Raw genomic sequence first — 15,075 nt, 5'->3', positions numbered from 1 at the left:
ATCCACCATGTGTCAGGACCTGAGCTACATGCTGGGGCTGCAGGATGCATGAGATGTAGCTCATTTGGGGGGATCTCGGGTCCAGTGCAGACCAGAATGCAGAAATTGGGCAGTGCAGGGTGTCAGCAAGCCCAGCTCTGCCAAACTGTAGAGCTTTTGAGCTGACAGGACATTATGACGCCATCTGAGTGTGGCACAGATGGGAAAACTGAGGCCAGGAGAGAAGCTTATCCATTCCCTCCTTGACTCACTCTTTCAACAAATTCTCAGCCATCAGTACACAAGGGACCGGCAGCCTGGGTGCTGCCTGGAAGGAGCTCCCCTGCTTCTGCATGAGAAGGAAATGCAGAGTGCTGATTGCAGGACCCTGAGCACCGGGGGTCAGAGGAGGCCTTCACAGGGGGCACCTGCAGGAGGCAGTGTGTTGCTGGAAGGCTTCCTGGAGGAGGTGGCCACAGACCTGAGATGGACAGTTTGATCAGGAGAGAGCCAAGAGCGGGATTCTAGCAGAGGGGGGACCGTGGTCAAGGTCATGGGGGGCAGCCCCACACTCACCTGAAACTGAAAGCTTTGCCTGAACCTTAGAGGAGCTGGGGACAGTCAGCAGATCTGCATGGCCTTGACACAGAGGCTTGTCCCTGCAGGAGGGATGGTGACAGGTGGCCTTCTGAGGGGACACAGACTGTTCTGAGGCTCCCATGTCCCAACACCTGGCGTCAGCACATCAACAGGGAGGAAAATGACTGGCTCCTCCATGGCATGTGTGTGTGTGTGTGTGTGTGTGTGTGTGTGTGTGTGTGTGTGTGTGTGTAAATCCCCGTGTGGAGGAGAGAGGGCCGTGAGCAGGGAGGCTCTGCGCCTGGGGCTGGGGGCCTGGGCTGAGTGTCCGCTGTTTGCAGCCTGACTCCCTGAGCCGCTCGACTTTCCATTTCCTGCTTTGCCTCCTGGGAGCTCAACGTTGCCATGAAGCTGAAGCCTAGTGATGCCCATGGACGTGCTTTACCCCAGGGAAGGGCTGAGTCATTGGAGCGATGCTCTGGCCCCTCCTGGTGTCACTCTCTCCCCTGGGACAGGTCCGGCTGCAGATGCTGTGCCTGTCACAGGAGCCCAGGCCACGGGTCCTGCCTCCTAGGACTGGGCGAGGACTCTCAGGGAAGTGCTGTCATCTGCATTTGAGAGCTAGGACATGGCGGGTTTTCCACTCAATTGCCTGCGGTCACACAGCTGACACTTTGAGGATTCAGGTTAGCCTCCTGCCAAAGCGATGCCTCTGCACGAAGCCAGTGGTTTCCAAACTGTTTCCATGGAACCTCTAAGGGTCCCCAGAGGTCGCCAAGGGTTGTCATGGATGGAGGGCTGTGATTAGCTCAGGGAGGAGTCTAAGGACACCTCAAGGTCAGGGACGGGCAAAGCCAGTTCTTAGGGTGAATCTGTAATGAAAAGCAGCAGGAGGGAGGGCCAGGCAGAGGGGTCCCCAAAGACACTTGGCGCCAGGGACCAGAGGCCCAGACCCTTGTGCTCTGATAAACACTGGGGCGCCTCAAGCTCACACCCCCTGTGACAACGGGGGAGGGGGACCTCAACATGCACGTCAGCTACAGAAAACATGGATCCTGCACCGTCAAAGCAGAGCTGTGTGGGTGGAGACTCATAGTGCAGACACACACGTGCACACACACCCTTCAAAGAAGAGTGGCTTCTAAAAGAAGCACAACACAGTGTTAGCTGGGGCTCCCTCAGCGTGACCCGATTTTGAGAAACATTTTCCAGTGTTCTTCTCTATGTTCTCTGGGATTTTACATGGTCCTCGGGGAGGACTTCATAAATAAGAATAAAAAATGAACAAGAATCAATATATCATGAAAAACCAATTCGTTAGGATTTTGTGTGTGTGTATTGTGAGGGCCTCACTGGCAGCATATGGGGGTGCTCAGGCTAGGGGTCGAATCGGAGCTACAGCTGCTGGCCTACCCCACAGCCACAGCAATGCGGACCCAACCTACACCAGAGCTCAAGGCAACGCTGGATCCTCAACCCACTGAGAGAGGCCAGGGATCGAACCTGCGTCCTCATGGATACTAGTCAAATTTGTTTCTGCTCAGCCAGGAAGGCAGCTCCAGTTAGGATGTTTTTCATGCGCCTTTTGATGATTCTGCATTTGCGCATGTGCCTCATGAGTATTTCATAGGCAGAAGCAAAGACCACCAAGGCAAAGGGAAATGGGGTTTTGTCTTAGGGTCATTGTCTTTAGTGCCTGCTCCCTTGGTGCATGTAAGTTCCTGGGCCAGACGGAATCGGAGCTGCAGCCGTGCCCTACACAGCAGCTGCAACGAGGTGGGGATCCCTTTAAAGCACTGAGCTGGGCCAGGGATTGAACCTGCGCCTTGGCAGCGACCGGAGCTGCTGCCATTGGATTCTTAATCCACTGTGCCACGGTGGGAACTCCTCAGGTAAAATTTTTAAGGGACGAAAATCTATTTCTGTTCCTTAATTGAGTAGATCTAATAATAATGAACAGATTTAAAGAAAGCTCTGGAGAGAATTTTTTTTGAGGAAAAAAACGTTATCAGTTTGTGTAACTAAGTTATTCAAATAAATCTAGTAAATGCTGTTACCAGAAATGATCAGCTGCCCATTTCCTGTCTGAGGACGGAACACTGTGTTGTCACCGCAAACATTTCCCAAGAAGGGGAGGGGACCTTTGCAGGGATAAATGGGCAGCGGCCCCTGGAAAGCCCAGCATTGCGGGCAGGCGGCGGCTCTGGCTCCACTCAGTGCATCCCGCTCTGCGAGGCAGGTAAGCCCTGATGCTCCCACTCGGGGACACAGGGGCCCCTTTGCAGGAGGTTCTAGGCCTTGGCCCGGGGCCAGTGGCATGTGGGCAGGAGGGAGGCAGGAGGACCTGTGTCTGATGCTGAGATGGCTCTGTGACCTCTGAGGACCTGTCCTATCTCTGGGGCTCATTTTCATCCTGCAAAGGGAGGGAACTGCCCCAGGGCTTCTGGGGTCCCTTCAGGCTCTGCCTCTGTGGGATTCTGATTTGAGCCAGCTGTGACCCCCACGCAGCTGTGTCCCCCCTCCCCTGCCAGGGCCAGACCTCCAAGAGGGCCACGAGTTGGGCTCCCTCCATGGCACAGAGCACGGGTCTCAGGGGGCCAAGTGGCAGAAATGAGGGCACAAAGTCCCTATGGGTAGCACCTGTGGGGTCTCCAGGGGCTTTCCTGGGCTCCACTGTGCCTCCAGGGCTCTGGGCCAAGCAGAGAGGCAGGTGCATCTGTCCAGCAACTGAAAGGACAGACCCTCAGAACCACAGCCAGCCCCCCAACCTGGCCTAATAGACATGGGCTATTTCTCCAGGGAAAATATTCGGGGAAAAACTCTATTCTAAAGAAATGGTTGCATAGCTCTGTGTAAATTTACAGTTTGGGGAAGCAATCACCTCTGCCCTCAGCTTGTCCAAAGGCCTTTCCACTGGCCTCTGCAGGAGACTCGGCTCCCCTGCCTCCCCTCCCCTCCCGCCCTCTTTTCTCCCCTCCCCTCCCCTCCCCCTCCCCACCATCCAAGCAGCCCTTTGTCCTCTGAACTCTGAGAGGGGTGGGCAGAGGCTGAAGGTCAATGGTCCTGTTTGCTGAGGTCACCAGCTCTGACCTCAGCCTCTTGCAGGTAATCATGATGTATCCCTGTCCCTTGTCCCAAGGAATCAGAGTCTTGTCATGTCCCAGAAGTGGTGGCATGTGGAGGAGGTGACACCTAAAACTCTTCTTACGAACCAGGCGCCCTCATCTTTTCTCCTGTCATTCAGCTTGCTGGACAGAGAGGAGACTTGGGGCCCAGAGAGCCTTAGTCACTTGCTTGTCACCACAGAGCCATCACAAGTGATCACAATGAAACCCTCATTCACGTCTCTGAGACCCTGAGGCCAGGCCGCTTCCTCCCCACCTGGAAGCCCTTCCAGGCTGATGGTGGAGACACCCACCATGTGGGCACCTGGCAGGGACTGGAAAGAACACTCCAGCAACCTGGGCCTTACCCCGGCCCCTAGCAGGGCCACCTAGGCTCCAGTTCTGCTCCCGATGCCTTTGGGGGCCCCGCTCCCTGAACCCTCACTGTGACCAGGCACCACGACCTGCCGGCCTGCCTGAGGTCACACTTGTCATCAAGAGGCCAGGAGGGGCCCTGTGACCCCTGAGTCAGGGCAGGGCTCCTCCCTGGGCTTCCACCTGGGGACACCCAGGGGACCTAGCGGAAAAGGAGCCCCTGCCTCCCAGTCCCTTCTGAGGGAGTCTGCCCCCCTGGCAGGAGGGGGACGGGTTCTCCCTGGACAGCACCTCCCCCATCACCAGCTTCCCCACCTCGGAGCCTGGCACCCCAGCTTCTCACCCTCGCTTCTCCGCCTGCCTGTTGTGGGACCTGGGAAAAGCCCCTTCCCCTCTCTGGGCCCAGTTTGTCCACTGGGGAGCCTGGGAACCATTCTCGCACTTGCTCAAAGGCTGAGAGGGAGCCCAGAGCAGCCTCCTGGATGATGGGAGCCCAGGAGTGCCTACCCCTGGGAGGTGACAGAGAAAGAGAGACACAGGAACCTAGAATAGGTGGGGACAGTAGGCGGTGCTTGGGTCACCACCTGGCTCTGGGAGACTTAAAGGAGCTTTGCTTTTCAGACATGAGGGCGGAGGGCATGTCCCCCTTCCTGGCTCTGGGGCTCCTGGTGGCTGGGCTCTGCTCCAGGGTCCACTGCGTCCCAGCGGATGACCTTGCCTCAAAGATTGTGACCCTGAAGGACCAGATCAAGAAGCTGCCAGCGCCCAACACCGCCGTCGTCTCCAGCAACACCGACTTCGCCTTCAGCCTCTACAAGCAGCTGGTTTCTTTAGACCCCAGTAAGAATGTCATCTTCTCCCCGCTGAGCGTCTCCATAGCCTTGGCCTTCCTGTCCTTGGGGGCCCGAGGCCCCACCCTGACAGAGCTCCTGGAAGGCCTCAAGTTCAATGTCACAGAGACCCCCGAGGCAGAAATCCACCAGGGCTTCCAGCACCTCCTGCAGGCCCTCAGCCAACCCAGCAACCTGCTGCAGCTGAACGTGGGCAACGCCATGTTTGTTGATGAGCATCTGAAGCTGCTGGACAAGTTCGTCCAAGAGGCCCATGAGCTGTACCACTCTGAGGTCTTCCCCACTAAATTCCAGGATTTAGAAGCTGCCAGGAGACTCATTAATGACTATGTGAAGAACAAAACCGAGGGGAAAATCGTGGAGTTGATCAAGAAGCTTTCCCCTCAGACCGTGGCCGTCCTGGTGAATTACATTTACTTTAAAGGTGGGTGATGCCTTGAGGTTTCACAGGCAACTCCCATTTCGTTCTGAGCTTCAGGGCTATTACCGTGTTTTCAGCAACCCATTCCAGAAGGGGCCGCCTTGGGTTAGGACATGGGCTCCCAGGCCCTGGCCTGACCCTAGCCTTGGTCTGTCCTGGGGTTTTCCAGCTGACAGTTGTCACTGCAGGGCACGGGTGTAGGAGAGGCCATAGCCTTGGTCTGAAGAGGGCAAGACTTCCTTCGGACTGAAGCTGCTCCAGCTGCCCGGAGGAAGGAGCTTTCCTTTCACACCGCTGGGGTGCCTGGGACTCCGGCTTCCTCCACGAGGAGCCGCTTTTGGACACGCTCAGGAAGGCCTGCGGTTTGCACTGCGGGCTGTGTCTGACCTGGGCTCTGTCTAAGGGGACTTGGTGTTTTCTGTGGTGGAGGAGGGGCTGGTGGTTGTCTTCACCACGACCCAGGCTCAGAGGAGCCCGCACATCCCAGGGTCTTTAACAGCCCGCTTCTAAAGTCTGGAAGTGGCAGGGCCCCCACCTGGAGAAAGGCCTCGGGGGAGAGGCCGGCCTCCAGGGCAGGACCTTCTCCCAGATTCGTGTTGGTCCAGTGGCCCAGCCCATTGATGGGATCTCAAGAAAGGACGTGCAGCCTGGAAGTTCACAATGACGAGAGTGAAGGCAGACAGATTTCAGAGACAGGGTGTGCAGTGCACCTAGGGGCACAGAGAGATAAGGACGCATGGAAGGACCACTGAGTTGGGGGCGAGCTGCCTGAGATACCAGCTGTAGGGAGACCAGTTAGCCCTGCGCCTGGTCCCATAGCAAGAGCTCCTGGGTCTGTGTGTTCCTCTCTCATTGAAATAATTGTATTGCACTTTTCTGCAAAACGAATTTAGGCCTGATGTGTTATGTTTATTCATCAGATGTCCTGTCCTCCCTCTCTGCCCTGTCCTAGGACTTTGTCCTCCGAAGTTTCTTCCCAGGGACACCCCTGCCATCCAGCTTTCCTTCCACTCCTGCTGCTCACAGGGGCACAGGCAGGGGTAGAACACAGGAAGTGGGGGGACCACACGCCCAGGGAAGCCCCAGGGCTCTGCTCTGCCGGAGAAGCTCCCCACTGAGTGCTCCATCCTCCCGGGGTGGGGAGACCCGAGCCCCCTCCTCTGCTGACCCCGCCCTGCCCTCCTGGTCCCCACGGGGCGACTGCTTCAGCCTGGTCCCCAAGCCAGGGGGAGGGGTGCCCTCCATGCCAGGCCAATGCCTAACCCCTGGTCACTCACACTGTTCCCTCAAGGACCAGCATGTCCCATTTGTCCCCAGGCCCAGCCTGCGCCCACCTCTCCCCTGCCCCCCACATCCCTCTTGGTTCCTCACGTAGCACAGTTACCCAGGCTTCTTACCTGGCCCCTTCGCCCCCTGACCTGTGGGGATCACCCCATCCCCAAGGGCGTCCCCACCTGCCCAGGAGGATGTGCAGACCTAGGAGGCCGCCCCTAGGGGCACGTGGGGGTGTTGGTGTATGGGGTGTCTTCACCCCCAGGGATCAGGGCAGAGGGGGCAGAGGCAGGCAGCAATTACATCTCAGACTCTCGACTCTCCCTCTGCCTCCAGCCCAGTGGAAGATGCCCTTTAATCCCAACATTACCACGGAGGCAGATTTCCACGTGAGCAAGAACAGGACGGTGAGGGTGCCCATGATGGGCATTATGGGCCGGACCGTGCCCTACTTCCGGGACGAGGAGCTGGCCTGCACGGTGGTGGAGCTCCCGTACACCAGCAACGACAGCACGCTCTTCATCCTCCCTGACGACGGCAGGATGGTGGACGTGGAAGCCAAGCTGCTCCCGGAGACGCTGAGGAGGTGGAGAGACTCCCTGCACCCCAGGTGACTGTCCCCAGCACCCGGTGCTTTGCAGGGGCGGGGGGCACCTGCCTTCTGGGCCTTTACCCTCTGCCCTGACCCACGTCCCCAGCACTCGGGGCCTCACTGATGTCCAGGGCTGGGGCCAGTGATGGGACACCCCTTCCAGGAATGACCTTGCCCTTTGCTGCTTGCGTCGCCTTGGTCTGAATATTTCCTTTTTAAGATGATGGCATCTGCTTGGGTTGGAGCTGAGGCTTCTTCTATCTCTAACATGAACTGAATCGTGACGAACCTCAACTCAACCCCCAATCACTCATGCGCGGTCCTCCTTGTCTCCCCCTCTGAAGCGGGGGCAGGGGGGGGAGGGTGGTAGATGGACTTGGGATCAGCTGCGGGTTCAGGGGAGGCGGGCTCTGAGATGAGCTTTGCTCTGGCTCAACGCTGCCTTCACGCATTCCTTCAGTCACCCATCCAGCTCCGGTTTCACAGGTTAAAGGAGCACCTGCTCTGTACACGGAGTAATTTGGACCCTTTGGGCGGATGAGCCAAGAACACGCAAACGCTGCCCTGCTGCAGCTTACTCTGTGACTGCGGGAGATGGGCAAGATTAAATGAATAATACGGTGTGTTCGAAGGAGAGAAATGGAGGGCGAGGGAGAGGAAAACAGAGCGAAGGGATTTGAAGCAGACGTTGTTGGGGAGTTTAAATAGAGGGGCCATGAGGTGACGTGTGAGGTAAGAGACGGAGCCATGGGGATATTTGGGGGAAAAGCATCCCTGGCTGAAGGAACGGCCAATGGAAAGCCTGAGAATAGGACCAGACCTGGTGTGACTGAGGATTTGCCTCAGAGTGGCTGGAGCAGGAAGAGGAAGAGGGGGAGTTGGGAGAGGTCGGGGCCCCCGGGGGCTCAGGTTATGTGGGGGCTGCAGAGCCCTTGACATGGGCCCCTCTGACCGAAATGAAGGCTCATCACAAGGTTTTGGGCCAAAGAGTGAACGAAGTGGGTCATGTTTCAGTAGGATCCCCCAGGGGGCTGAGTGGGGACCAGACTGCAGAGACAAGCCTGGAGGCAGGGAGGCTGGCCAGGAGCCTGGTGCAGTCACCCAGGGGAAGGGACTGGGATTGGACCAGGAGGGAGCCAGCAAGTGTGAGAAGCATTGGGTCCTGGATGAAGTGAGGACAGGACGTGGAATTCAGGAGCCTGACATCAAGGGGACAACAGAGGGAGAGGCAGTGCTGGGCCCGAGTCTGCAGGGGCCATGGAGAAGGTGTGGGGGCCACTGTGCAGGGGCAGCCCCAGCCCCAGAGCCCTGCTCCCAGGCTCCCCCTCCCCCACCCCCTCCCTCTGCTTCTCTGGGGCTCAGCTCTCTCCTGAGAGGGGTTAGGGGACAGTCCTTGACCCACTGTCCTGAGTGGGAGGTTCTGCAGGTCCCAGGGGGCAACAGGTGTGGAAGGCACTTCATGCACCACAAAGCCCCGAGACCTGCCTAGAGAGGAAGTTGAGGCGGCAGCCCCTCCCCCACCCCCTGTCCAGGGCACCCGAGGCCTCTTGGGGCTGCTGCCCCCCAGGCCCTCCTCACTGCGCATCCCAGGAGACCCCAGGACAGGGGGACCCACCTCCCCTGCCCATGTCGTCCCTTCCCAACCCTCTCCTTCCTCCATCACCAGAGACCAAGCCCAGAGCAGGGGCTCAGTTGGAAATGGACAGAGTATCACCCAACAGCTTTGATTTATGACCTAGGGGGTGGGGGAAGGGGAACCTGCATCTACACATTCCTGCCCATGTGAGGGGGGCTCTCAGTAAGGATTTGCTGAATAAATGGATAAAGTGCAAATGAAGGAGTGCATGACTACAGGGTGGAAGAGCTCCCCCTGCTGCCAAGGGCATCAAGGTTTAAAGGGCACCCCAGCCTCCTCACTTTTGCATCTACAAGACCAGATGCCTTGACAAGAGTCTTCTGGGAAATATAGACAGGGAGAGCGGGGGTCCTGGGCAGAGGGGCTCCTGGGGGGGAAGGGTTCTTGGTGGGGGTCCTGGGCGGAGGGGGTCCTGGGGGGAGGGGGTCCTGGGGTGGGGAGACATCACTTTTGCTCCAAGAAACTTCTCCCTCTCTGCTCACAAGCTGAATAGGCCCTGCCCTCGGGGAGCTCATTGTGGTGACAAGAGGGGGACCTTGGATTGATTGATTCAGGTCCCCAAGGCCTTACAGTGCAGCCCCAACCCTCCACGCCCCCCCAACTACTGAGCCCCCACCTATCCCTCACCTCCTTGCCCCCACACTCACCTGCCCCCCACACTGTGGGGCAGCCCCCCTTTCTTCCCTCTTCCCTGCAGGTGCATCCGCCTGCCCCCTGTCCTCCTCTGAAACCCGGCCAGCTCCTTCCCTCCTCTGGGCCTCAGGCTCCATGGCACCTCCCACAGGAAGCCCTCCCAGTGCCCGTGCCACTAGCAGCCTCAGCACAGTCCCCCAGCAGCTGCGGAATCCCTTTTGATTTGAGGGTGTGTCCAGGTGCCCCCTGAGCTTGAAGGGAGAAGCTGGACCAGGCATGGGCACCGCCCCAGCCCTGGTGCCAGCCTGGCTAGTTAGACTCCTGCAGACATGAGCGGATAGGTAATGAACTGAGGGGAGTTAGCCTGAGGGGTCGGGAGAGTGAGGCTGGGAGTCCTTATGTTCAGAGGGAAGGGCGTGGTGGGAGAGGAGGAGGGGAGACCCTGCTGAGAGGTGGGAGGAAGGGGCGCCAAGTCAAGCAGACCTTCAGGTTTCTCTTCTCCCGTCCCAGGCGGATAGATGCCCTCCACCTGCCACGGTTTTCCATCTCCAGCGACTATAAACTGCAGGAGATCCTTCCCCGGCTGGGCATCAAGAAAATCTTCAGTGAGGAGGCTGACCTGTCAGGAATCACAGATACAACACCCTTGTGTGTTTCCCAGGTGAGTCTTCACACTTTGGACAATTCCTCCTCCTTATGGGGAGCACATGGTGGAGGCCAGGCAGGTGTTCAGGTGACCTTGAATTTGCCAAAGAATTGCATTTCCTACAACTCAGTCATCTCCCCTGGGAAGCCTCAAGCCCAGGAGGGCTGGGTGACAATCACGCTGGGGAGTTGTCCCCACCTTCCCTGAAATAGAATGTGACCCAGGAGTCCTTCATTGGGAAGGGCCTGGGGTGGCATCCTCGGTGGACCCCGCTCCCATGCTCTGCTTTTCACCGCCCTTAAAGGCACAGAATTAAAGTCCTGTAGCCCTCAGGGGTTTCATCTATAAAAGGAGAGCAATGGTTCTCAGCCAGCTCGCAGAGCCCAGCAGAGCAGGGAAGAGGGTAGAGGGAATACCAGTGGCTCCAGCGCATGGGATGAAAACACACTGAGGGCACAAGAGAAGAACACCAGGGACCTGGGACTCTGATCTTAGAGGCAGAAGGGTCAGAGGGCATGGGGGGGGGGCTGGGCCTGCATCCCACCTGCCAAAGGAGACACGTGTGCCAAGGGGGCTGTGTGGTCCAGGGGTGGGAAGCCACACCCTGTGCACGTACCTGAGGGTCTCAGGGGACTTCGGCTGGGGCAGGAGAGGTGCAGAAACAAGCGCCAGCTCCTCTGCGGCTTCAACATGGAGGAGCCTTGGATAGCTGCTTGCAAGAAAAATGCCTGGACCTTGGCTAGCCCGCTACACTATGGGGAGCTGTGTGGGCCGCAGTCTCTGCCCTCTGACCAAGATCCAGGCCAGGGAGCCCCTGCTCTTGACCTCTCTGTCCCCAAGCCCATCACCCACTGCCTTTGAACCTCCGTCTGTCCATCTGTGCATCAGATCTCTGTGCACCTGCGGGCAGGTGTGTGGGGGGGACAAAGAGCCCAGGTTGACAGCACAGTGACAGGCCAGTGGCAGATGCTGGCTGGACGGCAGACCCCTTAGAGTGACTCAGGCAGGCTGCTCCACCCCGGCCACACTGTCTCTGCGGGGGGCTGCCCTCGTGTCCCTGCAGGTGGTCCACAGCGCCATGCTGGATGTGGGTGAGGAGGGCACGGAAGGAGCCGCATCCACAGGAGTCGTCATAGACAAGAAGTCCTTTGAGAATTTCATCGTGCGATTTGACAGCCCCTTTCTGTTCGCCACGGTCCTCAGAGACACCCAGAGCATCATCTTTCTGGGCAAAGTCGTCAACCCCCGTCCAGACCAGAGCTCCCCTCTGAGCCGTGAGGATTCTCGCTAAGGAGCTGGGTTCTCTGGGCCCTGGGGGCAGCCTGGCCTCTACTCAGCCATGAGCTGCCTCACCTTGCCTGCTCCCACTGACCCTTGGAAGGTGACAGTCACCTTCTGGTGGCTCCACACACACAGGGGTCTGCGCCCTGCTCCGGGGAGGCTCTGAGACCTCCCACAGCAATAAAGCATCTTTCTGAGCTGGACTCCTTTTTTCTCCTGTGCTTCTCTGCCCTGATCTTCCCATTTCCACCCCTGCTGCCCCCTGGGCCATGAGGCTGAGCCCCTGAATTCCCACACAGTCTACACCCCTAGACTCTGGCCCCTGGATTTTACCAGCCATCCCAAGGGCAGGCTCTAGGCTGTGACCAAACCCACTGGACTCAGGCCCAGAACTGGGAGGGGCCCCTGCTTCCCAATGCCCACGTCCAGGGCTCTGGCCCCAGGGTCCACGAGCCGCCCCCGTGCTGACCATGGCAGGGGCTCCCAACCCTGACCTCTCCTGGCCCTGCCCCTGCACCCCTGGCTCCTGCAGCTGAGTGGGCCTCCCCCCACCACCCAGGCTCTCCCCTCTGCCCCCAGACCCCAACCTGGGGACAGGAGCTCTTTCCAGATTCACGGGTGAGCCCCTCCCCCCTGACAAGGTCTGTGTCCTCCGCTGATAGAGGATCCCCACCCAGAGTGGGGGTGCGAGGGAAAAGCAGCAAACACCCTCCCCCTTGCAATAAAAGGAACCCCAGGGTCCTTCACCCCCCTGATGTGACCAGGGGCTGCCTGGTCTCCAGGCACACAGCTCCAGGCACTCATGCTGACGCCACCCAGGACTGAGGGCTTGAGGGCTCTCTGCCAGGCAGGCTGCTCAGACCTCCCCCTGGAATAACCCGTGTGTGCTTGTGATGAGCACCTGAGATGCCTGCTACACCTCGGCCCATTTTACAGACGAGGCAACTGAGGGACGGAGAGGCTCCGTCATTCCCCCCAAGGCCACACCACGGCTCCTAATTAGGGCCGGCAGGATGTTGTCCCCACTTTCTGGTTGTCAGAAGAGCATTCTGCACACATAGCCACTCTTCCCTCAGAGGTTCTTCCGTGATGTTCTTCATAGGACTTGGGATCGGATGGTCGACATGGTGGAGGAACCAAGGCTCGGACGAGCTGCCAGGAGAGGCCCACCCTCTGTCAGGGAAGTCAGGGGGGCTTTTTGGGGCAGCTGATTGCTGCACTACCATCAGAACAGGAGAGGGGCACAGAGATGCGAAAGTTCTGGGCAGGAGTAATAGCGAAGGAGGCATTTTCAAGAATCTGGAAGAATGTGGCCAGATCAGGAACGTGCCGGGGAGAAGCCAGAGAGGGGATGGGGCCGTGACGGAGCCACTGGACCAGTGGGGGCCTCACAGAACAGTAAGGATTCTGAAAGCTTCCACTGAGCCTTAAGTAGCTTTAAGGTAGTTGTTAAAAGATCGTCAGAGTTCCAGGTGTGGCTCAGAGGGTGAAACACCCAACATAGTGTCCACCATGCTGCGGGTTTGGTCCCTGGCCTTGTTCGGTGGTTTAAGGATTGGGCATTGCCGCAAGCTGCAACATGGCTTGCAGATGTGGCTCAGATCCAGTGTTGCTGTGGCTGTGGCATCGGCAGGCAGCTGCAGCTCTGATGCAACCCCTGCCCTGGGAACTTCCATATGCTGCAGGTGTGGCTGTAAAAAGAAGAAGAAGAAGAAAAGAAGGGGGAAAAAGAGCCTATGTGAGCCAATCCACATAGTCCAAGAAGGACTCAGGCTGCTGTGATGAGGGTTGATTCAGGGCCAAGGATGGGGATGCAGGCTGGACATGAAAGGCAGTGATGCAGGAAACAGGGCAAAGCAGGTCCAGGCTGGGGAGGGAGGGGGCATGAGGGGAAGGCTGGGAGGAGAAGCCATGTTCCTGGGAGTGGGTGTGGGGGGGAGGCAGGATAAGCAGCATTTGAGTTTGGCTCCTGGGGAGGACAAAGCACCCCCTGGGGAAGGACCCTGGCAGGAGGAGCAGGTTGGGGGGTAACGGGTCACCTTCAGGCTCAGACCCCAGGTGTGCAATTCCTGGGAGGCAGCCTAGGGGTTTGCTCAGGGAGAGTTCAGAGGGAATGAGGGCTGGAGGGACGCGTCAGGATTGGTCCCCAGGATGGGCAGATAGCGCTGAGGGGAGGAGGTCCCCTGAGCTGCGTGCCAGGGGGTGTGGAGAGGAGGGACCCAGAAGGGCAGGGCTCCAAGGAGAGGGAGCAGAGTGGGGGGAGGGAGCAGAGTCGGGGGAGGGGGGAGGCCCGGAGGAAGGAAGGAATGTGTGTACTTGTGTAACTGAATCGCGTTGTTGTAGAACAGAAATTATCACAACATTGGAAATCAGCTACAAGAACCCTCTCTCTGGAAAGAAAAAAAAAAAAAAAAGACGAAACATACAATCAAAAATCCCCAGTCCTGTACAGGGAAGAGAGACGCCAGGAGGAGACTTGCCGGGAAGAAAGAAGAGAGAGTGTTGTCTTCCTGAGGAGAGAAAAAGATTCTATGGTCTGGACCACAGAGGTTGAAGGAAATTTGGACATTTTCTGAGCTCGAGGGCCCAACACAGAGGCGATCACGTCTGGGAAAGCATGTCAATCATTTTCTTTCTTGCCCAGCTTTTTCGGGATGTATCGATGTGCCGCTTTGGGTAAGTTTCCCACGGACGTGATGACGTCATCTACGTCTCTATTGTGATGGTGAGGTAACCCTCCATCTCCCTACACGAAGCCCGTTTTGTGTGCGTGTCAGGAACATTTAACATCTACTCTGCTGTAGACGTTCAAGCATGTGATACAACGTCGTTGGCTAGAGTCACCATGCTGGAGCTTAGATCCCCGAACCTGGCCGTCTTCTAACGGGAAGTCTGTGCTGCTTTGACCCACATCTCGGTTCCTCTCTCCCCGTCTTCTGACGACCACCGTCCCCCTCTCTGGTTCTCGGAGTTGGGCGTTTGTAGATTCAAAATATAAGTGAGATCGCGGAATACATTGTTCTTTCCCATCTGACTTACCTCGCTTATCTCCATCCCTCCCCAAGGTCTACCTGTGATGTTGCAAGTGGCAAGATTCTTTTTCCCTCCTGGCTGAGTCAGAGTCATCTAGTTCTATGCCCTCGTTTCTATCTACGGCTCTCATTATCTATCTATCTATCTATCTATCTATCTATCTATCTATCTATCTATCTATCTATCCATCCATCCATCTACCTATGTATCATCTGTCTATCTAATCTACCTACCTAGCTACCTGTCATCTATCCATCAGTCTATCCATCCATCTACCCACCCATCCATCTATGTAGTTTTCCTTATTCTATTCATGCTTAGACCAACACTTTAAATGTTTCCATAACTGCAGCTCTTCTGAAGAATGCAGCAATCAACGTGGGGAGGCAGCTATCTTTCTGTGCGAGTGACTTAATTTCCTTCGAATATACACCCAGACGTGGAGTTTCTGAATCCCATGGAATTTAATTTTTGGAGTCTTCATGTTTGCGGCAGTGACTCCTCCAGCTGACATCCCCACGGACAGTCTGCAGGGCTTCCATCGCTCCGCATCCTCCACGACCCTTGCTCTTTCCCGTCTTCTTGGTAACAGCCGTGCTAACACGCGGGAGGGGCTGTCTCGTGGCGGCTTGGATTTCCACTTCCCTGATGGCGACTGGGGTTGAAACGCTTT

The 15,075-nt window shown here is 57.5% G+C and overlaps 1 protein-coding gene across 1 annotated transcript; it reads left to right on the top strand.

The window, feature by feature from the left end:
• Positions 1–2,720: 2,720 nt before the first annotated feature.
• On the top strand, positions 2,721–11,572 carry LOC125135653 (serpin A3-8-like). Its single transcript, XM_047795974.1, has 5 exons — positions 2,721–2,797; positions 4,659–5,312; positions 6,918–7,191; positions 9,953–10,103; positions 11,152–11,572. Exons 2-5 carry the CDS (start codon positions 4,661–4,663, stop codon positions 11,377–11,379), a joined length of 1,305 nt encoding a protein of 434 aa, XP_047651930.1. The 5' UTR covers positions 2,721–2,797; positions 4,659–4,660; the 3' UTR covers positions 11,380–11,572.
• Positions 11,573–15,075: the final 3,503 nt, after the last annotated feature.

Source organism: Phacochoerus africanus, chromosome 9 (genome assembly GCF_016906955.1).
Source record: "Phacochoerus africanus isolate WHEZ1 chromosome 9, ROS_Pafr_v1, whole genome shotgun sequence".
Classification (NCBI taxonomy): domain Eukaryota; kingdom Metazoa; phylum Chordata; class Mammalia; order Artiodactyla; family Suidae; genus Phacochoerus; species Phacochoerus africanus.
The sequence above is the reverse complement of the archived record's forward strand: the minus strand, read 5'-3'. Positions and strand labels throughout refer to the sequence as shown.

Bases quoted from the DNA above. Each gene is read 5' to 3' on its own strand.
- LOC125135653 (XM_047795974.1), top strand. From the start codon at position 4,661: ATGAGGGCGGAGGGCATGTCCCCCTTCCTGGCTCTGGGGCTCCTGGTG. The intron at 7,192-9,952 runs GTGACTGTCCCC...CTCCCGTCCCAG, and splicing joins AGAGACTCCCTGCACCCCAG to GCGGATAGATGCCCTCCACC. The intron at 10,104-11,151 runs GTGAGTCTTCAC...GTGTCCCTGCAG, and splicing joins CACCCTTGTGTGTTTCCCAG to GTGGTCCACAGCGCCATGCT.